Source organism: Camelus ferus, chromosome 3, assembly GCF_009834535.1.
Source record: "Camelus ferus isolate YT-003-E chromosome 3, BCGSAC_Cfer_1.0, whole genome shotgun sequence".
Lineage (NCBI taxonomy): Eukaryota > Metazoa > Chordata > Mammalia > Artiodactyla > Camelidae > Camelus > Camelus ferus.
The window spans coordinates 104,528,124-104,553,120 of NC_045698.1; the positions used below are offsets into that span (position 1 = coordinate 104,528,124).

General features: G+C 39.7%; 1 protein-coding gene across 6 annotated transcripts in view; it reads right to left on the reverse strand.

The window, feature by feature from the left end:
- Positions 1-588: 588 nt before the first annotated feature.
- The window catches only part of HTR4 (5-hydroxytryptamine receptor 4), a 353,363-nt gene continuing 328,954 nt past the window's right edge, over positions 589-24,997 (reverse strand). For all 6 annotated transcript variants that reach the window (XM_032477069.1, XM_032477072.1, XM_032477070.1 and 3 more), the window contains 4 exons: positions 24,709-24,862; positions 23,713-23,754; positions 20,604-21,172; positions 589-679 (listed from right to left, as the gene is read on the reverse strand). In XM_032477069.1, coding sequence (XP_032332960.1) covers positions 589-679; positions 20,604-21,172; positions 23,713-23,754; positions 24,709-24,862 — 856 coding nt within the window. The remainder of the gene's footprint in view (positions 680-20,603; positions 21,173-23,712; positions 23,755-24,708; positions 24,863-24,997) is intronic.

Genomic DNA, 24,997 nt, shown 5'->3' on the forward strand with positions numbered 1-24,997 from the left:
ACCCAGACTCCTGGAGGAAAGTGCATTAGTATCTGGCACAGAGCAGGACAGAGATGAGCCAGAGAGTCGTTTGAACATGGCTGTGACAGACGTGAACAAGCAAGAGATGTGTGCTTTTTGACCAAGACAGGCACAGGGAGGATGTGTTCTGACAGTGTCTGTGAGCAGGCACAGCAAAGAAGGAATATTCAGGAGACATCTATGACTGAGATAGGACACGGTGACTGATCATGTTTGGAACACGAGCGAGACAAAGCAGGCACAGTAAGGGGACTTATCAGAGGGAACAGAGAGCGTGCAGCAAGGGCAAGATGCCAGGAAGAGGGAGCGCTGGGAAATGAAAAGATCCCTTCAAGGAGGATCCCTGGAGGAGAGCCCCCAGGGAACAAGGGGGCTGTCCTGTCCCCTGACTCCCTCAAGTGCCACTTGCTGGAATCCTGGAGGAAAAGCCCAATGGACGTGAAGGGACTGCACCAACAGACGAGATGCTGGATGAAGAGAATACCAGATGCAGTCACACACAAGCAGCAGCTTAGACCTGGCCTCTCCCAGAGGGATGGCTGTCTTCCGGGTCACTGCCCCAGGGGCCTAAGTGTCTCTGGGATGAGCAGCCACCAAAGGAGAAGTTGCTGGGGGGTGGTACTGACTCTCCCACTGGCCACCACACTCCACTGCATCCCTAGAGAGGGGAGAAGATCATAGAACCTCAGAGTTGGAATGAAATGTCACATGTGGTCTGATGAAAGAGCCCACCCACTGCAGGAAAGCCCCTCATGCCATGCAGATGAGTGGTTGTTTAGCCCCGGCTTAGGAATCTCCGCTGACCAGCCAGGCTATATTATTTTTGAGCAACTTTAGTTATCAGAAAGAGCTTCTTAATGTGCAGCCCAAATCAGCCTTCCTATAGCTTCTACCCAGTGGAACTGCTATGCCCTCCAGGCCCACTCAAAATTCTTCCCTCCACTAATTATGTCCTCCAAGTTTTCTCTTCTCCAGGTTACACATTCCCGTTGTCTTTACTAGTTCATTACATATTATGTTTTCTAGATTATTGCCACAATGGGCACTGTCTTCAACACAATTCTTATTGTGATTATCTCTCTCGAAATACAGTACCAGAAAAGAGCCCAAGTGTATATAGTGAGCCTCATTTATATCATGCACTTTTCATCATCAATTTACTTCTATGAACTGTGGTCAACATTAAGTTCATTTCTGACAGTGGTAATACGATATAGGCTTATATGTTATGTAAGCGGGCTGCCAACTTCTATCTTTTTGAAACAAACAGATGTCAGCTCCTCTCGTTCTTTATTACATTGGTGCATTTGTTTTGTTTTATTTTATTTTGAGCCAAAATACAGGGCACTACACTTGTCTTAGTTAAATTTCATTTTACTGGTTTGGTATCACTTTAGTCAATTTAGATCATTCTAAAGCGTAACAACTTCAGCATTCAAGGTAGGATTATTTAGCACCCTTGCCAAGGAGAGGAGTTGTGAAGAATGGAAAACGGACCAGCTTCTCACTCCATGGAGGACTCACAATCAGCTTCCTCTCTGTGGGGGCTTGAGAATAATGACAGGGTGTTCCTGCGCCCCAGAAGGCCTGGGTCAGCCTCACTTGACACTATTGTACTAAACTAATTGTTGTTAACAGTTTGATGTCAACTGCCTTTTAGGTCTTCATTCAAGATACAAAGTCATAGTGCGATATGTTGCACCCTAAGAGACCTCGTTCCAGTGCAAAAAACCACACTCAGTGCACACAGTTATAACACTCACTGAGCCCCTTCCACTTTCAACCACAAGGCGGCCCTACTAACTCAGCGATGTGAACAGTACACCAGAAGACAGAGACCTGGGTTCTAATGCTCTTTTAGCCTCCATCCATATGTGCTTCAGTGACTTAGTCCCCTTCCTGTGCCTCACTTTCCCCATTTGTTAAACGAGGAGGATTATCTATAAGATCTTTTGCAGCTCTGACATTCTGGTTCTATGAGTAGCAGAAATGGTGGGTGACAAACACAGACCTTCTGACTGGGCACCAGCTGTGTGTGGGACTGTTCTCCAAAGCTGTGGGTAATTGCTTCAAATTTGGCTTTTAATATTCTATTGTTAGTATCTGATACTTTACATTCTGTGTGGAGGGAAAAGGTTTCGCTGGAAACACAGGGAGAATCATTTTTGGATTTGTATTAAAGAATTTGAAAGACCTCAATTTCTGAATCTGTGAAATTACATGGCAAAGCTGTTAAGTGTATCTGGATAGGATAGGACAGCGAGGGGCTGAGATGCCACAACTTAAAATGCAGTGAGATCACAACTGTCTCTCCTTAAACATATGCTTGATCAGAAATATTGGCAGAGCCACTTAAAATCCCTGATGCAAAACATCATTGAAAAAGAATCTCTGATATTTTTAACAGATGAGTTTTTTTGAATGCTGTTTCTTGTTTTAATAGTTTTAGTAAAATCCTCTACAATTTATGGAGCATTTCTGTAACATTTCCCACATTTAATCTTCAATTGAAATCTATAAGGAAGCAGGATACAGAGCATTATTTCAAATAATACTCTGTCAATGTAGATGCAATGTAGGGGCATGGATTGACTGACAGGTAACAGCGGATACAGTGCTATGAATCAGGCATTCTGCCTCCCAAATCAGGAATTCTATCCACCGGGAAACATGGAAATCATTTCTGCGGTGGGTAGAGTTTTATAGTGAAGTTTAATATAAATGGTTGATGAAATAGACTTACAATTACTTTCATTCCAGAAGAAGGAGGAAGAGGAAGAGGAGAAGGAAGAGGAGGAAAAGAGACAAAGGATCACTAGCTAAGTCATCTTTCACAAAATTGTCCAGAGATTGTGCATCAGAATTACCTTAGGTACCCGCAGCAAATACAGATTCACGAGATCCACACCACACCACACCTTCAACAGTGAGAGATGAGAGGGCAGGGGTAGGGCAAGTAAAGTAGAAATCTGCATTTTAAAAAAGTGCTCCTACATGATTCTTACGCACACAGGATTATGAGTCCCTGAAGACGTATATTCTACTCACACCTGAGGCAGAGCTTAGCACTAGAGACATAGGGAGCAGTGAAGAGAAAGTCCAAGTGAGTGGGAAGGGCCAGAGCTAGCAGTGTGAGGCATTCAGTGATTATGCACAAGTAATAGGAATAAAAGCATTGAAATACGTGCAAACAATCCCTTTTAGCAAAGTGGACCAGGAGTATTTGTTGGCTTCCATGACACTGATGATGAAGAAATGAGAAAAGACTTGGTGATGAACCATGAAAAGGAGGTGGCAAAAAATGTACAGAGATGCACAAAGCAATAATTTTTAAGGTGCTTTCCATGTGATGGGAAAAAAAAAAAGCCAGATTGCTTGGGTACAATTAGCTGATAAAAACTAACTGAACTGTTTCTAAATAGTGAGCACATACTTGTATTAACGTTATCAGTAAGTTCAAAGATTCAAAAGGTGATGACCTAGGCCAATTTCTTCACTTGTCTTTAGATCACTATCAACCAGAACATATTGACTCTGGAAGATGCAGTATTTCCCAAACATGGAATATGTTCCATGGGTGATATGCCAAACAATGGAATACAGTATTAAGTCATTTTAATCACGGTGAGGAGATTCAATACTTCTTTCAGTCATTCTGCTTATTTTAAAGAGAAAGACTCAGTTTGGCCCCACTCTGGCTTTAAGTCTCTAATTCTTAAAAGAATAGAGAGCAGGCTTTTGACTCAGAGCACTTGGCAAGCAATGGGATCAAGTTAAATTTTGATAATAATTCATGCAAGTAATAACAATTTGTCTTCTTTTCTTTTCATCGATTTATTTTAAAAATCATCTTCTTTATATGGGTTTGCATTTAACGTCTTGATATAGAGTTTCCTCTACAAATAGATTTATTCAGATTAAAAATGTATTTAAAGACAAATAGTAAATAAATAATAGCATGGGTAGAATGCTGACATGGGTGAAAATTGTAAAAATAGTAGACAAATTACAAAAACCTCTATTAGGTAGATGAGAAAACTGAACTGCAGGGAGCATAGTGTCTTGGAAGGGACATAAAGTACCACATCCTCAGGGTGGAAACTCTGGGATCTTAGGCCAGCACTCATTCTATTATTTTGTGCTACTTACAGAAAGGACCTTAAAGAGTTGAATTTGTAGTTTGGGATGCCTAACCTTGTAGGCTGAACAAACTGTATTCCCAGGGGCCCTTTAATTCCATCACCAGCCTCAGATATACCCATGTTTCAACATGCCAAAGTGCAAGATCAAATCAGTAGGTATGGCTTATTTTAATCCCAATGCACCTCTGTTTCTCATAGTTACACATACGTGTAACTAAAGTCAAACCAGTTTCCTTGTGAGACTTTTTTCCATTGTCTACCACAGTTCCTAAATGACAAATGAAAGATTGGAACTTTGAATCTTTGGAGACTCAGACTGCCTGCTTTTTCTGCTGAACTATTTCAATATGACAGAATCTAAAAATACGTAGGGGAAAACACCTTAAAAGTATGGATTCGTAATAAAAACAGACAATATTTACTGAGTATTTAATATGTGCCACTAACTGTGTTAAGCTAATCATGGATTATCTCCTATAATTTTCACCACAATCCTATCACAAAAGTTTTAATATTTACAGGCTCTAGTTGAGTGGAATGAGGACTAGTAACTTGCCTACGTCAAACATGTAGGGAGAGGTGGAGCCACGATCCAAACCAGGCAATCCAATTCAGTCTCACTGCACCAGCATCACTAAATGTGCACATTCACAAACAGGCATCCTCGACTCTTAGACACTGCAGGTAGGAAAATGTCCTGCTCTTGAGAAGCTGCCCAGATGAGCAGAGGGTGTGTTGGGTGCATAAAAGTACTTAAGATCCCACAGGATGAGCTAAGCCTCCAAGAAAAAGAGAAGCAGGTGGTATGAGAGCCCAGAAGAGGAAGTGATTAGCTTGGAGGCTGAGGGAGCAGGGATCAGGAGAGTTTAAAGAGCCCATATTGGAACCTTATGTGGTGCCTCAAGGAATAAGTAGGCTTGTGCCAGGCAAGAAAGTGAGAAAGAGTATTTGAGGCAGCAGAAGTAATCCAGAGACTAGAGAATTAACTATTTATTTAAGGAAAAATGATCAATTTAGCATGCTTATTGCATAGGGAGTTAGGTTGGGGGGAAGTTGAGGGAAATGAGTTGGAAAACCAGATTGGGTCAGGCAAGAAGACATACCCTTCACTATTTGCCCATTGCAAGTCACACTATATTGCTCAAGGTTATTCTATCATAGCTCAATCCAGCTGGCATTTACAGTTTAAAATCCCACATGCCTGAATGGCCTTTCCATCCTCTTGAACAATACATATGAGATAGCTTCTCTCTCTATGGTTATGTTATACACATAGTCCCAAAGGAAAACATTATAATGTGAAACCCTGCCAGTGTCTTGCCTTGGATAATAAGCTGCACTGCCGTGGGAGTAGAGACAGACAACTAACTACCAGATAAGTTGGTTGGGGTATTTGAACAAATCACTTCTGAAGCCCTTCCCATGTCTACAAATCAAAAGTTCTGCATTATTTCAAGAGTTTCCAACTAATTAGCAAGGAGCACAGCTTCATGGTTAATGGCAAGGAGCATAGCTTAGTGGTTAACAACCAGGGCTCTGAAATCAGATGAACATGTGTTAGAATATTGGCCCTACCACTCAACAGTTATAGGACATTAGCCAAGTTATTTAATCTCTCTGAGTCTCAATTTCTCCATCAGGAAAATGGGGATAATACTTGCTCCCATGATTATAGTAAGGATTCAATAAGATGACATAGGTAATGAATGCACTTAGCTCAGTGCTGAGCATATAAAGCCAGTGCTCAGGAAATGGTAGATGCTAAGAATGATGATAATGAAGATGGTGATGTCTGGACAAGGAAACCAAATTATTTGTAGGCAATTCCTTATTATACATGACAATCATACACACACACACACTCCTTTCCCTAAAGTCAGAAACTCACAGCAGGCAATGCCAATTCACAAACAGGATAAAAATTACATTATACCAGCCCCAAGGGAAATAAAAGTCTGAAAAGAATAAAAGGAATATGAGCAGGCACCAAATATATTTGTTTGTCAGGTTTATCAAAATATAGATTTACTCATTTCTTAGAGAATAAAAAGTTCCCCGAGAACAATTCTAGCTGTGAAATGTTTCAAAGAATCCTGCTAAAAATAACCTAAAATAGCCATGTGAATGAGAAAAGACAATTCAGAAATCACTTAGTGAAAAGCAAATTCTTGGCTCTCTGGTCGAATATAAACCAGAGCACACTCATGTTTGTTTCTATAACTAGAAGCCATCCATTGGGTTTCCTTGCTCAAAGGTGAGAGATGACTTCACACACTTCTTGTAGGACAGCAGCTAGAACTTTCTCCCTCGTTTCCTTCTCCACAATTCCCCAATCCCTGCAGTTGAAGTAATTTTCCCTCTCCTTCTGAACTTACAGCTCAGGACCTATCCCATCCCTTATGAGGAGGATATTATGGTGACTTTGACACCAAACCACTTCCCCTCAGACCTGTTCTGACAATGAACCAGTGTTCCAGAAACAGGAGCCTTGTCTTCCCGACCTGTGTTCTGCCCTTTCGCCTACTAAGAGGATGATTATGACAGGGAGAACACAATTTACCAGTAACTTATTCCAGGCACTATATGTACAGTGTATCACACCAGCCTCAGAACAGTCTCATGAGGCAAGAACCACCTTTACTCCCACTTTTGCACAGGAAGAAATCAAGGCACTGAGAGGTCAAGTAACTTGCCCAGGATCACACAGCTTCAAAGTGGCAGGACCTGAATTCAGACCAAGGTCCATCAAATGCCAAGTTCTATGCTTTCAGCCATAACCCTGCACTGATTCAGCAGTGCTCTCATTTCCCCTAGGTTGGGGTGCTGCTTTGTTACTTCCAGAGCCTAAAGTCCTGGTCCTAACGGTGCCCACGTGAAAAAGGAAGAACATGAAAAACAGATTGAAGGCACATTTCTTCATAGGATAGGTCTCCTTCTCCCTACAAATCTTTAAACAGTAATTCTTTTCATATTAAAGCCTCAAACAATATAAACTTATCCTGATGCATAGATATGACAATATTTTTCTCAAACATAATCTCATGTATCAAATCAGCTGTTTACCATGGAGCACTTACAGAGCCTAGGAATGGATTTCTTCCTTAAGTGTGTCTAAATTTCCCACTGGACAGATTACTAGAAGAATCATAAAGGGAAAGAGGATGGCCCCCCCTGCAATTGACAATATCACCTCTGGTACATCTCTTCCCACTGGTAACCTTTCCAGAAGGTCTCCACCTTCAACCAAAGAAAATGCTACACCAGCTGAAGTAGGTTTTTCTCTTTTGTATTTAACTGAACTGTGGGAGGACTTCTGTGGTTCTATATTTCACACAATCACAAAGGAAGTGCCTGAGAACGTCTCCTTCAACCTCCCACCTCTTTCTTGGCCATGCTGACTAAAAATCAGTCAATGCTTCTAGGGACCCATGGTCAATCAACACTTCTAAGTGACTGGTGATCATCCAATTTTCTCTTTCTACTTTATTAGGAATATCTTAGTAAAAGGGTCTGTTCCATTTTCTGCTAAAATAAATATTCTTAAAACTTCAATACTTTGTACCCACCTCTCTCGGGACCTTGCAGAATAAACTGGATCCTTCTTTCCCATAACAGTCCTCAGTTATATTAAAAGCAAGGCTTATGATCTGAATTTTCTTCAGGTCCTAACCTCAGCATCCCCCATTCTTTATGTTCTTCATATGTCATGAATTCTGCAAAGAAAGCCATGATGTTTATACTCTCCTGGAGACACTCCAGTCTGCTGACACCCAGAATAAGATGAAACGTTTACTACTTCTATGGGTCACGGTTGGGCATCATTACTCTGTGGACTAAGCACACATTTACACAGGGGTATGGTTTTCTGGTGGGTCTCTTAGTGTGCTTTGGAGGCAATTCCTTCCTGAACAGCTGCTCTGACTAAACTGGGATGGCTGCATCCCTGCCAAGTACACGCTGTAAGGGAACAAGCTCAGAGAGTCTGCCTCATGGAAAGGGCTTATCTGCAAGGTTACCGCCGGCACTCGAACCACGGACATTCAGGGCACTTCCTCTCAGAAACAATTGCCTTCTGTGGGTTTTTTCCCACCCCCTTGTCTTGCCTTGGGAGTAGATGTGGATTAAGAGGAGCCAAAGGATGCAGGAGCTGCACTGAAGTGCGCAGATAAAAGCACATATAACTCCTGGCATTGTTCAAAGACCTCTCCTGCAGTGGTAAGGAGGTGCTTTGTTGCAAAGCTCAGAGGATTAGTTTAAAGCAGAGTTTCTCAATCTCTGCACTGTTTTGAAATTTGGAACCAGACAATCCTTTGAGAGGGAGAGGATGGGTGTCCCATGCATTCTAAGATGTTTAGTAGCATCTCTGGCCTCTATCCACTGGATGCCAGTAGCATCCACCAGCTGTGAAAACCTAAAATGCCTCCAGACATTGCCAAATATGCCCTGGTAAACAAAACTGTCCCCAGTTGAGACCTATCACTGTAAATCCACCCTCTCTGTAGTTTAAGACATGGAGCTAGCCTAAACTTGAAGCACCATCAACTTTAACTTTCTTGTTCTATTGGTGCTGAGAAAAATGATAATGATCCCTAAGGGATTAGAAGACAGGCTTCCTGCTCTTTCTAGTGCACCAGTGGTTCTCAATCCTGCTGTACAGTAGAGCTCCTAAAACATACACATTTCTGGTCCCCAACTATACCAATTAAAATAGAATCTCTACATATGGAACCTGGGAGCTCCCAGATGACTCCACTGTGTAACCAGGGTCAAGGCATCACACTGCCTCCATCCTTGACCTCTGATAAACCACCTTGAGCACCTCTGGAGCTGGGTGTGGTTTGTGGTTTGTCCTGCAGGGTGGTATGCACAGTGGGGACCAATCTCAGGGGGCTGGTACCCAGACCCTGAACACTCTAAGAATAAGAGCACCCGCAGAGCAAAGGGGGAGAGAAATACACACAGAATGTGCCCAACTTGTTTAACACGGTTAACATTTTATGTAGGGTCAGAAAAATGCCTGCAGGTAATTTAAAAGCCAGAAGGCATATTCAAAATAACAGACCCAACTGTTCAGCACAGGGCATGATGTACCCGGGAAACAAATCTTGTCTCATACTGCTGAAACAATTATTTATAAACAGTGTGATTAATTTAATTTCATTCATTTCTGGCTTTTCTTCTAGCAGAGGGACATTCCTTGTTTAAGGAGCAGTGTTTAGAACATAGAACTTTCTGTTGACTCATTTCTTAAGAAATGCTTTATCAGGAAGCTGAGAAAATAACTGGAGATGTCATTTGCTTTAACCAAGATATGAACAATGTTCTATCCACAAGTATAATAACAACACAGCAGCTTCTGTTCATGAAGCACTTTCTGTGTGACAGGAACTGGGCTCAGCTCTGCACACATGTTATCGTGTTTAACCTTAACAGAAGCCTTAGAAGATGGGTTCTAATACTATCCACACTATACAGGTGAGGAAACAGAGCCCTAGAGATGTTTGGTCATTGTTAAAGATTATATTGGTGGTAAACGACAGATCTTGGACAAGATGGACGCCCACGTGTGCCTGACTGGAGCCCCTGCAGCCATTAGGCTGCACTGGGTGCAATGCCCCTCTGGTTACACACCAAAGTTCACCTTCCTCCGAGCCAAAGGCGGGAACTTTTCCTTGACAACACGTCTCCGTAGAAGGGATAATGTTTATGCTTCAGTACTTTGGCCCAGAAGTGGGCATCCTAGAAGGCAGCCTATGCCACCTGATTACTAAACTTCTGCAAGTACATTCTGCAAACAGCACCAGCTTTTCTAACCCTGAGTATTTGATGAGGCAAGTGGAGCTCTTCTGATGTTATTCTCACTGCTTTCCTGGTGTGATCTCAACAAGAACACTATTTTGTGAGAGCTGCTCAATGCTGGGATCAGGGCAGGACTGGGGACAGCTTCGTGACTGTGTGACCAGAGCAGTCATCACAAGGGAATCTAGACTTTGGTGTGAAGTTCTGCTTGCTCTCATCTCGAAATCCTTGATAACTTCATCTTTGAACTTGTGAAGCCTGAGGGACAATGGAGCAGGCATGTGAGAAGAGGCAGTATGCACAGTATGTGTGTTCACCATAGTTCTTTGCTGCCCATGACATTAGTGATGCTCTGGAAACACAGAATTCTGGGGTAACATCAGAATCTCAATACGTAAAGAGTTTAACAAGACTCAAAGCAAATACAATGTAAACACATAGTGTATGTAAAGCATTTTCCTTTCTTCTATCGTCTGTCAGCAGCTTCTGTAACATGCTTACCCTGTATTTGCTGAATCTTGCTGGATTCCCACAGATCATGGGTCCACTACAATTCTACATTCATGTTCCTATCTACACGTCTATGGCTGAGCAAGAGGGATTGCTGATGGCCCTAAGAGTCCATGTTTTCCATCTGAACTAGAACTTGCCAGATGCAGAAAGAAGGCAGTAATGTCTTAAAATAAAAGGAACTGTCAAGATATCCTATCATGTCTTTTCTCACTTGTGTCCTTCCCTGTATTAGCCAAGCACTTACATTGAAAATACTGACACAGAAAGAAAAGATAAGCTAGACCAAATCATGGTTCTTTTTCCTTCTGTCCTTCTTTACTCCTCAGTAAACCGAAGGGAGAGTGTTAGAATGTGTGTGTATCAAGAAGTGAAATAAAAACAGTTGCATTAGTTTTGTGCACTGTCTGGTGAAAATAAAACACATAAGGACATCTGAACTACAAAATAGGATTTGTATAATTTGTGTAATTTTAGTGATTCCACATACAAGTTAAATGCTCTTATTTTTGCATTTAAAACTGTCATTGCACAATATAAAGATGAATGGTAAATTTTCTGCTAGTAATTTAAAATTGTATTTTGTTTTTCCAGTAGAGAAAAGGTAAATTGCAAACAGAATACATATGACAAGTTGAAAGACTACAGATGAACAAAAAAGGATTTACATTTTAATATCTTTTAAGGAAAATTGTTCCTGGCCTTTGAACCAGGGGCCCCACTTTTTCATTATGCGTCAGGGCTGCAAATTATGTAGCCAGCCCCAGAGGAGGCTGGGGAAGAGAAGGCAAGGTCACCACCATCCATCTTTGATTCATCCAGATTAAGTCTACTTTGGCTCAAAACAATGAGGTAAATGATGAATCCAATTGTAGCCTCCAAAGTTCAAGGTAAAGGCCAAAAAATGGCTTTTAAATGTCAAACAACTTTACAACATTAGCAGAAAACTTTGAGGATCCAAAGTAAATCAAACCTAAATTATTTTCTCATTCATGGTTAATCTTCCAATCCACTGTGTGAAAACCTTTATTTAAACGGCGAATTCTGGTGGGTTGAAATTAAAAGTTGGCAAGTGGCTTCACAGTGGAAAAACAACTAACTATTCCAGTTATGGAATTGACAATTTTTTTTTAAAGTGGTGAACATTTATTTGAGTAAATACAGTCCACAGGAACGACAGGGTCTGGGTAGGGTCTGATAAGGGCATCCATTCATTCATTCAACAAATAACATTTACTGAGTAAAGTACTACACCCTGGGGAAATTCATGAGGATAGAACGATTGTTATCTGCCCTCAGGGACTGACAGTCTGACATGGGAGACAGACAACAGAGAAGTAAACAAAAAAATAAATACAGTTATAAGTTCTGATTAAAACAAGAGGCAATAATGACCTGAAAGGAAATTTTTTGCTTCTACTGTTTTTTTTGGGGGGGGGGAACCTCATTCTCTTTGCCTGTTTCTCACTTTCACTTTTTCTCTACCCTCATAAATTTCTCCTTTATTGATTCCACCTATAAATCTGAATATACTAATCTTGTGCATGGAAATGCCAAAGACGTACATAGCCCTTCCACTAGAATCAGCTTACTTATTATTGAGTCTTGGTGGATAATAAGAGTTAGTAAGTCTGATAGAAAATACATATTGCCTTCTTCCAGAGAGGGACTCAAATTGCTTTAGAGCTGTTTTGTCCATTAGAACTTTTTATGATGAATCAAATATTCTACATTTGCATTGTCTAATCAGGTAGCCACTTACAATATATAGCTACTGAGCTCTGGGAATGTGGCTAGTGGTTCCTCAATAGGACACCACAGTCTACAGACCTCCAGGTCAATGGAAAACCTGTTTATCAAGGCGATTGTGGGTGGATAACAGAGGATGATAACCAAGAGCCCAGTCAGATAGGTAAGAAGTTCTTAGGGAAGTGCTTGCAGAATTTCTCAGCCTTCTCAGGAATCAGGTGAGTGACCTAGGTTTGAGCAAGATCTAAACTTGGAAAAGCAGGGAAGATATCATAGACTGGCATGAGCAGAGAAACCCATTTTCAAAGCTAAATTTTGCAGGCAATCTCTGCTTGTGTTACCTAACTTATAAATAGTCTGCTTTTATAACATAATTATCTCTCCCATGAGGACAGAGCTTTGCAGTTAGCAAAGTAATTTCACATCCATTATCTTGTTTGATTTTCACAGTGAGGTAGTGACATAGGCAGGATAGGAATTATTTACCCAGGAAGCCAAAACTGGAATCCTTGGTAGATTTCAAGCAGAGAAAATCTCTGTTCTAAAACGATCGTCAGCACCCCAAGTCCCTACCCTGCCTTGGATCATCTGGGCTACTCAGCATAGAGACAGCTAAACAGAAGAGAGGTTGGGCCAGAAGAGAAGGAACAGAAGCATTAATTCCTTCATTCCCTTGTCAAGTCTCACAATGTTCCAGGCACTTCACTAGGCTCTGAGGACAGAGCAGTTAACAAGACTGGCAAAATCCTTGGCGTTCCTCCAATGAACAAAGAACTCCAGAATCAGAGCCCCAAAGAACCCCCAAATCAAGCCCATATGACTTTCTCCTATCACCTGTCACCCATGTGACTATGTGTGGTCACAGTCTATGTGTTCACAGTATGCCTCCCAAGTAGGGATCATCACTTGGCTTGAAGAATGACTGAACTGAGGCAAGCTTCCAAAGGAAAGTTCTCCCATATTTTACTAGTTAATATCAGATAAAACTGTTATCTTTTAAGAGACTCTAAAAGACTAAGAATTATAAAATGTGTAATAACTCCAAAGCACAATCAATGACAACATACACTGGACTGTTTCAATCCATGAACGTCCAAGACTGTGATTCTCAAAGTTTAATATCCATTAGAATCATCTTGCCAAAAACGTCATTTCCTAAACCAGCCCTGATTCAGTGAATGGGATCTAGGAGAGTGTGTTTTCACTAAACTTCCAAGTGATTCTAACACAGGTGGTCTGCTGAACCACCATGCTGTGAAGGAAAAATAATCAAGAAAAGTAAAACTAAAGGCTTCAAATAAGGAGACATAATCATGTTCTCAAACTTTCAACAACATTGCATGTAGAGTAAAGGAAGAAACTGGGATATTTAGACTGTAAAGAAAAGCCTCAGATGGGACACATAACTAAAATGTATAGAAAGGGTCATTTCAACAAAAAGGAAATGACCTAGTTTTCTTTTGCTCCAGGCAGAACTAGAGCCAGTGGATAGAAGTCGTAGGGATTGAGACTTCAACTCAATGTAAGAAAGACCTTTTCAACTCTGGAGATACCCAACCATTGAGCAGGCTTATTGAGTAAGCAGTAAATCAGCTTCTCTCACTGCAGAAGTTCAAGCAGAGATTAAATGACCATCATCAGTGATGACAGGAAAACTGCTGGCTAGGCAGCAATCCCTCCTGTTAAACCTTGTGCATGACCCCCGCCATGTCCACTGTACTGAGATTAGTTGTTTATGTACCTCTTTCGTCAGGCTCTGAGCTCAGTGGAACATCACCTCTAATTTACCTATATATTTACCAGCTCATACACAGTGCCTGGCACATTAGGTGCTCAGTCCATGATTACTGTGAATCAAACTCAGAACCTAATATATCAACCTATAATGGGAAAGAATCTGAAAAAGAACACACACACATATGCACACACATATAACTGAGTCACTCTGCTGTACAGCTGAAACTAACACTATGTTGTAAATCAACTATACGTCAACTAAGAAAAAAGAGAACCTAATACATCAAGTTCCAGCACATGCAAACCTGGACTTCTAATGAATTTCTGTAACTTCAAAGAAAAATATGGATTTCACAGAATCTCTTCTGCTATCCAGCATGGACTCTTAGCAATATTTCTATTCTTCTCCTTCAGTAAAGTTTAAAGTATTCTTTCACAAAGGTTTTATACTTTTCTCTTACTTTTAAAAAAAGTAATTTTAGTTACTGCTTCTGTGGGCAGTAGTGTTTTTTCTAATTTGTTATTTCTAGTATGTAGGAGTCACTGAAAGTCAAGTCTTATCTAATATCTGGACATCTCTGTGAAATGTCTTAGTTTTCAAGACATTAGTAAATTTTAGTAAATTTTCAAGATCCATTATAAATAGTGACAGGTTTGCTCTTGTTTTTTAATTTTTGAACATTTTAAAAACATTTTTAAAACTTGAAGTATAGTTGATATATATATATAAAACATATATAAGAATGTATGTGTATATATATATGTGTGTGTATATATATATATTCTTTTTCAGATTATTTTCCATTATAGGTTATTACAAGATATTGAGTCTAGTTCCCTGCGCTATACATTAGGTCCTTGTTGGTTATCTGTTTTATATACAGTAGTGTATACTGTTAATATCAAACTCCTAATTTATCCCTCCCCCAACCCTTTCCCCTTTGGTAACTATAAATTTATTTTCTATGTCTGTGAATCTATTTCTGTTTTGTAAATAAGTTCCTTTGTATCATTTTTTTAGATTCTGCACATAAGCATTATCGTATGATATTTGTCTTTCTCTGTATGACTTACTTCACTTAGTATGATAATCTCTGGGTCCATCCATGCTGCTGAAAATAGCTTTATTTCATTATTTTTTGTGGCTGAGTAATATTCTATTTGTGTGTGTGTGTGTGTGTGTGTGTGTGTGTGTGTGTGTGTTTGTGTGTGTGTGTGTGTATACACACCATATCTTCTTTATCCATGCATCTATTGATGGACACTTAGGTAACCTGAATGCCCTAAATGCTCTTTTTTCCTCTACTGATTTTTATACCTCATGTTTCTTCTTTTTGTCATTTGGATTTTGTACATACAATGCTGAACAGTAGAGGTGACAAGGCATCCTTGTCTTATTCCTGATTTGAGTAGAAATGTAGCCAATGTTTTCTCATTAGATTATTCCTTCCCTTTTCTGCCGTTATGTTTGATGTGAGTTTCCTAGAGTGGTGAAAGTGACTTCTGTAAGACTAAGAGATATTGGCAGATGTGGACAACACAGCTACAGAATCAGGCTGTGACAAGGAGAGAGAAGCTGGCTCCATATTCACTGAGAATCAGTTCACACACAGGATGAAGCTGTTCGAATCCATTGCACATGCTGACATTATACCTCTTTCTTATATATGTGTGCATACAAGTTAAAGTTGCCCCAAGAAAAATTTATATGACAATGATTCATATTTGGAAACTATTTTTTAAAGGCTATGTAATGTAATATCTGGACAAACTATTTCATCAACCAATCAAATGGTACCTTCACTTCTATTTCGATTGTGGACTGGACATTCCCCCAAAAGACAACTAACTATCCAACAGAAAACAACAATTGCAGGCATCTCTGCCACTATGTACATCAGTTCATACAATCTGAGTGATCAAAGTCCTCTAAAAATGTCTTGCAAAAGCATATTTTATTTCATTGGCTACCCATTTGCTTGTTTAATAATAAAATATTCTGTAAGTCAAAGGGCTATGAGGATAGGGCCAAGCACTGTAAATATACTATTCTAAACCACTGAAGCAAGACTGGCTCATTTTTAATTCAATGTGGAAAAGTACAATTTCATTTTCTCAAGAACACTGTAAGAGAAAAAAATCCCACAGTCTCAGTGTGCTGCCATGATCTGGCTCTCCCCAGTGTGATTCTTGGGTTGTAGACTATACTTTTTAGAGTCTCAGGGAAGATTATTTTTAAAAGTAGATAATTTTCATTTTGAGCATTTGAATCCTTCATAAACCTGAAGATAATCATGAAGATATTTCACCAGCAAAAATGTGCTGATCATGTGATAAGCCACTATTTTGCAGACACTACGTGAGGGACTATTTGGTACATAGAGAAGAGAAAGTCATCATTTCTACCAAGGAATAATTGGCCTTATAGGAATTAAATGAGGAATTCTGTAGTCTAAAGCAGCAAAATGCCATGAAAAATAGTACTGTAAACAGGCCATTGCCATTCAGAGGAAGTAGAAAAGAACAGATGACCCAAGTAAGAAAATGTGAAAAGAGTGTTTTCTATAGAAGGAAGAGTTTAATATCAATCCTAAGGTGAGCTTCTATTAAACTGATTATTTCTTTGAATAGTCAGTGAATACCCAAGGATAGGAGTCAACATGAAATTACTAAGAATAGTCCCATCTGATTTAACCTTAGTTCCTTTGTAGAAAAGAAATTTAAAATGACTTAGATTTGAACAAGTTACTGATCTTCACAGTTTGTAGACAAGACAGAGAAAATGAGCAGGATGGAAAAGTTGACAGACTGATAAATTTCTTACCAAATGTATCCAAAGAGTCAAAATAAACATGAGAAGTGGTACCCTAACCCTGACTCTAAGTGGGCTGGACAAGATTGAGCTGGACTGTGATTTACGTTTTGCCCCTACGGCTGAATTTTACATTATTTTGATTTAACTCCATTATTTTCAATATCAGCTGATTGGTTTTCCTTTTTAAAAATCTTTAAGTCTGCCTTCTAATGTTAGTTTTCCCTCAGAGCCACAAAAAGTGTCTGGTTTTAGGAACATAGTATAGGTGACGGTTCTACTTATGGAGATAGGGAAGACTTAGGAAGTTTGTGGTTGGGGTGCAGGATATGGAACTCTGTTTTGGATGCACTAAATCTGACATTCCAAAGAGGCACTAAATGGAGTTGTCAAAGAAGCAAGTTAGATGTGGTGGCCTGGAGCTCAGAGGACAGCTATGACCTGGAGATACCAATTAAAGAGAGTTGATACCATGATGATTGTTATTTAAAGCTACTGATGATTAAGACACACAAAGTGAAAATGTAGTTTGACAAGAGTATCAGGAACAAAGTCCCAAAAACTCCAACATTCAGAGGCCAGATAGAGGAGAAAGAACCTGTAAAGGATACTAAGAAAGAGCTCTAGCGAATTAGGAGGAAAACCAGACAAGTATGGTGTCTAGGAAAATTAATGTGGGAAATACTTCAAGAAGGAAGGTGGGTCAATTTTAAGAGGTCAAATAAGAAAAGTGTTCTCAAAGTTTGAAACTTCTATAAGGCAAAAGTTAACCAAAGTTCAAAACCAAGCAGAAGATGGGGAAATGTATTTGCAAATTATATAACAAAGGATTAATATTCAGAATAAAATAAAGAACAACTAGAAATTAATCAGAAAAATAAAACAAAGTTGTCAGATAAGCACCAAACATATGAAGGTGAAGTCAATAACTAATTTAAAAGCGGTTCAATCTATCAATTCATCTGGAAAATGCAAATTAAATGAAAGAGCATATTTTAAATTAGCATATTAATAGAAGATGCATAATATCCAGTGTTGGTGAGGGGAAGAAGTAGCAGACACTCTCACACCCTGCTGATGAGAATGCAAATCGTTATGGAGCTCTGGGAGGTCAATTTTATGGTTAACATAACATTTTTAAATGCACATACATGTCAACAGAGCAATTTCACTTTGGGTAGCTATTTGAAAGAAATACTGGCATATGCACAATGAAATGTGTTCCAGGGTATTAAAAATAGTGCAGTATAGTAATAGCAAAAGATTGGAGACACCTACATACCCACAAATGGGAAATAATTAAATACATTTTAATATGTATTTTTAGTACAGAAGATTATGGAACAGTTAAAAAGAATGAGTTAGATCTATATGTTCTAAGGTGGGATGATCTCTAAAACGCATGTTAGGGATAAAAAGCAAGGCGCAGAAAGTACATAGAGAATGGCCCTGTTTAAGTAAAATAAAGGGAGAAAAACTACGAATTTTAATGTTTTTATGAATGTTTGTAAGTGCACAGATAAGATCACCAGATAAGTACTAATTGTTGTTTCTCAAGGGTAGGGCTAGAAGGATAAAAGCTGATTTTACTTTTCATTGTTTTGGTTTTATATTTAATTATTTCATCTGAATTTGCTGATGTCCTATTTGTGGGATTTTTAAGAAAGACAAATTTTTCTTAGATTGTTTTAGATTAAAACAATTTGATCTAAAGGATTAATTTTATGATGTATTAATTTATTCATCATGAGTTTAAGTTCCTATGATACATTGGACAACATAGTGGATATTTGTTACACAGCAATGAAAAAAACGCAGGATTCCTGCCCTCGCAAGGCTAACGCTCTACTGGATACAGGGTTTAAACAGTTTCCTCTTTTCTCTATAGGCTACTCCCACTCTTACACGATTTTTTGGCCCACAGAACAATACCTCAGACCAACTTCTTGCACTTTTCATGATCCCAGGAAAAAGTAAATGTAAGGAATAAAGTATGGAGAGTCGCATAAGCCATCTCTAAACTGCTGCCTCTGCTTAACAATTCATGTTGCAGGTTTCCAAAAGCAACAGGGATAAAATAGTACAGTATTAGTAAAATAGATCTCATAGGCTGACCTAGAAACCCTGAACTCTTTCTATGACTATTTTTATGGGAAAAGGCACCCAGTTCTAAACAACTGACTTAGTAAGTGCACTGCTGGAGCATACTCTGGTTGTGAGTAGTTGACAGCCTGTACTCAGGCTACTGCTGAGCTTAAATAGCTAAAAACTACCTGGCACCCACACAGAAGTTCTTGTACACACATTTTACTTAACCGTTGGATCCTTTCTGTGACACTCATTAAGGCATAATAATTAAGAAAGAATACCAGCCTACAGGAGTATCCTCTGAGGTCCTTCTACCAGCTAGAATCTCGACATCATACTAGGCTTTAGCTACAAGACAGCCCACAATGACAGCAGAAAACTGAATTCATGCTTCTGAGCAGCCTCTGAGACAAAGCACTTATATATTTCATGACAATTCCTATTTTTTCTTCCCCTTTTCTTATACCTACAAATGAAAAGGCCCCAATTTTCAGTTGCCGGAACAGGTGAATACCGTCATCATCGGAAAAATTAAATGCTTGTCTCAAAGAAGGAACTGTTCTTTGGAAATTTCGGTGCCTCTCAGGACAAAGGAAAAAACATCAATTGATAATTCATCTTTGCTACAGGATGAATTTATTTATCATACATGGCTTTTTACAGCTGAGAACAACACTAAGCCAGGGTAGCAAGAAAATTTTCAGGGCTCGAAAAGAGGCATCATACCTAGCTATTGAAATTCAACTCCAAAGTTACCCCCACCTCCATCGACCTCTGTGACCTTGGGTAAACCTCTTGACCCTTCCACAACTCTTTCACACTCCATTTCCTTTCTCATGCTGTTCTCTCTGCCTGGAATGCCTTCTGGATATCTCCTCTAAGTCTCAAATTCTTATAAAATGCTGTTCTGTTAAGTTTCCCCTGATTCCCGTAGCCAAATCAGCTTCTTTCTTACTCACATCCCTACTCTGCATCGTGTATACTTCCATTATACCATTTATCAAAGGGCATTACTATTGCATGTTTATCACTGTATTTGTTTTAATTAGTTTATCATGTTATTTTATGGCCATCTTAGGGTATCAGGTTATATGCTATTTCTACTACTCCTACTAATATTCAAACATTATTATGAGCACTTACTATGTGTCAGTCCCTATAGTAATACATTATGCTTAACTGTCATAAAAGTTCTATAAGATGGATATTATTATTATCATTTTTTTTTACAGCTGAAGAGAGTAAAAAGAACCAAGAAAAATTATACAAATGATTATTAGTGTCACTGAGAGTGAAAATAAAGACTATATTACCACACTTTCAACCAGCACCCTAAAATACTACCTATAAATAAGAGCGGATAACATTTACTAACTTCTTTCTAGGTGTCAGACTCTGAACTATGTGCTCTGCACACTTTAGCTAATCTGATGCACACAAATGCCCTATGACGTAGAAATCATGATTATGATTCTTATTTTTTAATGAAATTGAGGTTCAGAATGGTTAAATGACTTGCCCAAGATCAAAGAACTGTGGGGGCTGAATTTGAATGGAGGCCATTCTCCCCCAGAGCCTGCTGAGCCCTTGCCCACTACTCTATTACCAGATGGCAGAATTTTCTTTAATCTTTGAAAATACTGCACACGTTTTCAAGAACAACCCATCTGGAAACAAAAACCTGGAAAGTTACCTCTTCTCAGTCATGCAAATGAACAAAATCTAACAAGCCCCGAAGCACTCACCTTAACACATGTGTGGATCCATTGATGGTTGTGGTTGAGCAGGGGACAGTCTGGCCCAGGATGGAAGGTCTGCGGTAGCGCTCGTCATCACAGCAGAGGATGATGAGGAAGGCACGTCTAAAAGACTTGTTCAAAAAGGCGTAGAGAAAGGGGTTCAACCCAGAATTGATGTAGCCAAGCCAGAGGAATGCGGTCCACACCTGCCCAGGGACAGTGTAGTCTACGAACGGATCCACAATATTGGTGACAAAGAATGGAGCCCAGCAGAGGCAGAAGCAGCCCATGATGATGCACAGCGTCTTGGCTGCTTTGGTCTCTGTCCTCATGCGATGAGTGCTGTGCTGGTCTGCCGGCTGGGGCCTGCCCTCTGAGGGGGCTCCTGCCCGCTGTAACATCTGGATCTGGTGGGCATGCTCCTTGGCTGTGACATAGATGCGACAGTAGGCCAGCACCATGAGGAGAAACGGGATGTAGAAGGCCACCACGGAGCAGGTGATGGCGTAGGGCTTGTTGACCATGAAGACACAGTACGTGGAGTTAGAGTTGTGGCTGAACTTCCTTTTGTCTATCTGAGAGTTGCAGAGAGAGGGGGAATGAGGAAGGGAGGGAGATAGGGAAGGAAAAAGTGAAGAAGCAGCAGCAGCAGGAAGGGAATGAGAAAAATTGTAAGAAAGAGAAAATGATAAAAAAAAAAAGAAGTTAAAAGAGGGAAGAGGAAAAGAGAAGGAAAGGGAGGGATGAATAAAAGACAAAGGTGAAGGGAAAGGGAAGAAAGAAGGTTTATCAGCAAAGCTTTTCTTTTTCTTCTCATAAGCCTATGGCACACAAAACCATGATGGCAGAAAAGGAAAATGCTTTTGGCTATTCTTATATTTCATATTTTCCATATAAAGTTTAGAACTAGCTTATCAATTTCCATAAAAATCTTCTGGGATTCTCACTGGAGTTAGAATGATTGAAGAAAACTGGTATCTTTGCAATGTTAAGTCTTCCAATTCACAACATGGTAGTTCTTTCCCTTTACTTAAGTCTTTTAGAATTTATTTCAGTAATATTTTATATTTTTGTGTAAATGCCTTGCACATCTTATGCTAGATTTATTTCTAAGTATTTTTTTTATCCTATTGCAAATGTTACCATGTTAAAATTCTTATTTCTAATTGTCTGTTGTATATAGAACTTAGTGAAATTTTTTCTTTGTATATTGGCTATGTATCCAGCAACTCTGTTAGATTAGTCACTAACTAATATTTCATCTCTAGACTATTATAAATTTTTTCCATGAACATCCATGTTATCTGCAAATCATGCCAATTTCATTTCTTGCTTTCCAATCTTAATAACATTTTCCTTGCATATTGAACTTGATAAGACCTCCAGTATAATATTGAATGAAACTGGTAATAGTGGACCCCAGTGTTATAGGCCCAGTTTTAGGAGAACTTTCAACATTTTACTATTAAGTATGATACTTGCTGTAAGTTTTTTGTCAATGCCCTCTATTTGAGAAGAATATGCCTTCTTCTCATATAAGAATGTACCCCTCTGTTCTTAGTTTGATGAGAGTTTTTTAAAAGTATGACTGGATATTGAATTTTGTCAATGTATTTTTGGCAGTAGTGAGATGATCGTGTGAGTTTTCCCTTCTTTCTTCTATTAACACAGAGAATTACCTCGATTATACTACATTCTTGAACTAAACCTCACTTGTATTGGATACTGTGATACACTAGATCCCTCTTAAAAACTGAAATAGTTCTCTTTCAACTATAAACTCTGCCTGCTGATGACTCTTTAGTTATCAGCCTTCTCTAGGAACAGTCTTTGGCTGAAGAGGGCTGTGTAACCCAACGACACTTCCCTTCCTGAGGTCAGCCTGCAACCACTGTGAATATGCATATGAATAGAGATATAAATAAATAACATGTATGATAGACAATACACCATTTCATTCACTGTGCGTGCATTTACTATCTTGTCTTACAGTATACTGTAAGGTAACAGTATACCTTCTTAGTGAACTGACAATTTCATCATTATAAAATCTCTTCTATCTCAATATTACTTGCCATAAATTTATTTTATCACTGATAGCAGTACAGCTACACCAACTTTCTTTCCATTAGTGTTTGGATATTATATTTTTTCCGTTATTTTATTTTCAACCTTTCTGTCACCTTCTATTTCATGGGCCTCTCTTACAAGCAACATAAATTACACATTGATTGGCTGACAACCAGAGAGTGATGAGAACCTAAGCCTGTATCTTGTCTAGGAGCAAAGATTCATGATTTGCCAATTCAGTGTTTGTGGCAACTTTATAGAACCTAATTCCTGTGAATAATGAGGATCGACTGTATATGTATTGTGAACACGTAGGTTATGCTAGCTTCTCTCTAGGCAGATGCCACGTGCAAATGAGTGAAAAGATATGAAATGCAATTACAATACCATGGAGCAAATACTAGGCATGTTAATAGAAAGCAGAAGCCCCATTCCTCAGTTATATGAAATAAACAGGAGATGCTTCCATCTCACTCTCACAAAGGAAAATAATTTATTAGTTATTTCCCTTGAACACTCTACATCAGAGGGTAGGAGTGCTGGGCCCTTGTTACAAGTTCTGATGCACAGAAGCTTATACTCCCAGAGGTCTTCTCCGTTAGGGATTACGTTTAGCACACACATAAAACCACAGACTCTGGAGTCCAGTAAGCCTGGGCTTAGATACAGTCACCACCACTCCCTACCAGTTAGCTCCCTACTTTAGCTAATAACGTAACCTCTCTGATCCTCAGTTTCCTGAGGACAATGACAGGATTTACATCATAGCACTGCTGTGAGGCCTGAGGGAGATTAATGATTATACTAACATGGGGTTCAGCACATAGTAAGTATTCAACAATCGTTGGCCATTATTATTATTATTCTGCTGGAAATTTGAATTTCATTTCCCCCAAGAATGTTAAAACTGAAAGTCTGAAAGAAGAGGGATAGTAGTTAAGAAAATATCCATACAGTCTCCCTTGTACGGATCCCCTTTCACTTCTCCACTCCTCTGTCCCCAGCATTTCCTTCAGAAGCCCAAGGCACTCTTGTTCTGACATACCACATGCAAATCCTGGCCCAGTCTTGGTTTGGATATCCTTCCCTGGACAAAGAATAAGGCAAGATTAGGGGCTAGGAATGGGGTGGAGAGAAGAAGGGGCAGCTCCTACTCTGACTGGTCCTCCTGGGCCGGAGCTCACTCTCAATCTCTCCTTCCCATTCCCCTTCCTACCTTGACACCGTCCTGGGATCCATTTTAAAATGACTGCCTGACAACTTCTTTAGGGAATATATATCCCTCCTAGTGGATCCAGACCATAGCTTTCGATCTTTGTTACAAATCTGGTATTACAAATACAGTATGTCAGAGCTGGACGACTCTTAAAAGAGCATCTGGACAGGGGCTGGCAGATGCCTGGCACTGAGCTACGTGCTGCTCTCTTGCCCCTCTGGAAGACACTGTTCCCCAATGAGGACCAATGGCTCTTCCCATCACAGACCCTTTAGTGAGTGGGTCAGTGAAGGAGCTGGGCTCCGGGTCCAGCTCTCTCAACTCCTTGCCCAGGGCTCCCTTCATTCTCTGGAAGCCCCTACCCCCATGATAGGTTTTCTGTAGGTCACTGTAAGCCTTACAGAGTCACAGCATGAAACGGGATGAAGGCCTCTTGGGGCACATCACATACCTCAGGCTCTGGAGGCTTGCCTGCTAAACTCTGAATGCCTGTTCTGTTATTCACTAGCTGTATGACATTGGGCATGTCACTGCACCTTTTTTAAGCCTGAGTTTTCTCATCTGTGAAACGAGGGGAAATTATTATAATTTCCCCAAAGAGATGTTGTCAGGAATGTATGTACTTAGTGTATTTTCTGACATACAGTAAGCTTTTAAAAATGTTAGCCTGCCTTTTTTTGTTGTTGTTGTTATTGCCTGTTACTCAGACCACTATCAGAACCTTTCTTAGAATAATCACTCAATCTGACATTGTTTGTTTATTAGAATCTCAAGCAAACAAACATAGTAAGACTGTAAACCAGTGGGCTTTTTATAGGTACTCACCAAATCAAGTATGCCAATGTTATTCCAGCCTTGCATGATAGGGAGAAAAGAGATAAACATGGGGATGACCCAGCAGCCTCCCAGCATTAACGCAATGCGCAGAGGGGTCATCTTGTTCCTATAGACCAAGGGTTGGCAGCAGATGGCATAATACCTGGAGAGAGAAGAGAGCGGGTGGGTGCCACGGGAGAGGACGAGATGAGGGAGAAGGAGGGGAACACAAATGATGAGAGAGAAGAGGGGAGAAGAAGTAGGGAGGAGAAGGGAGAAAAGAAGAGGAAATATTGGG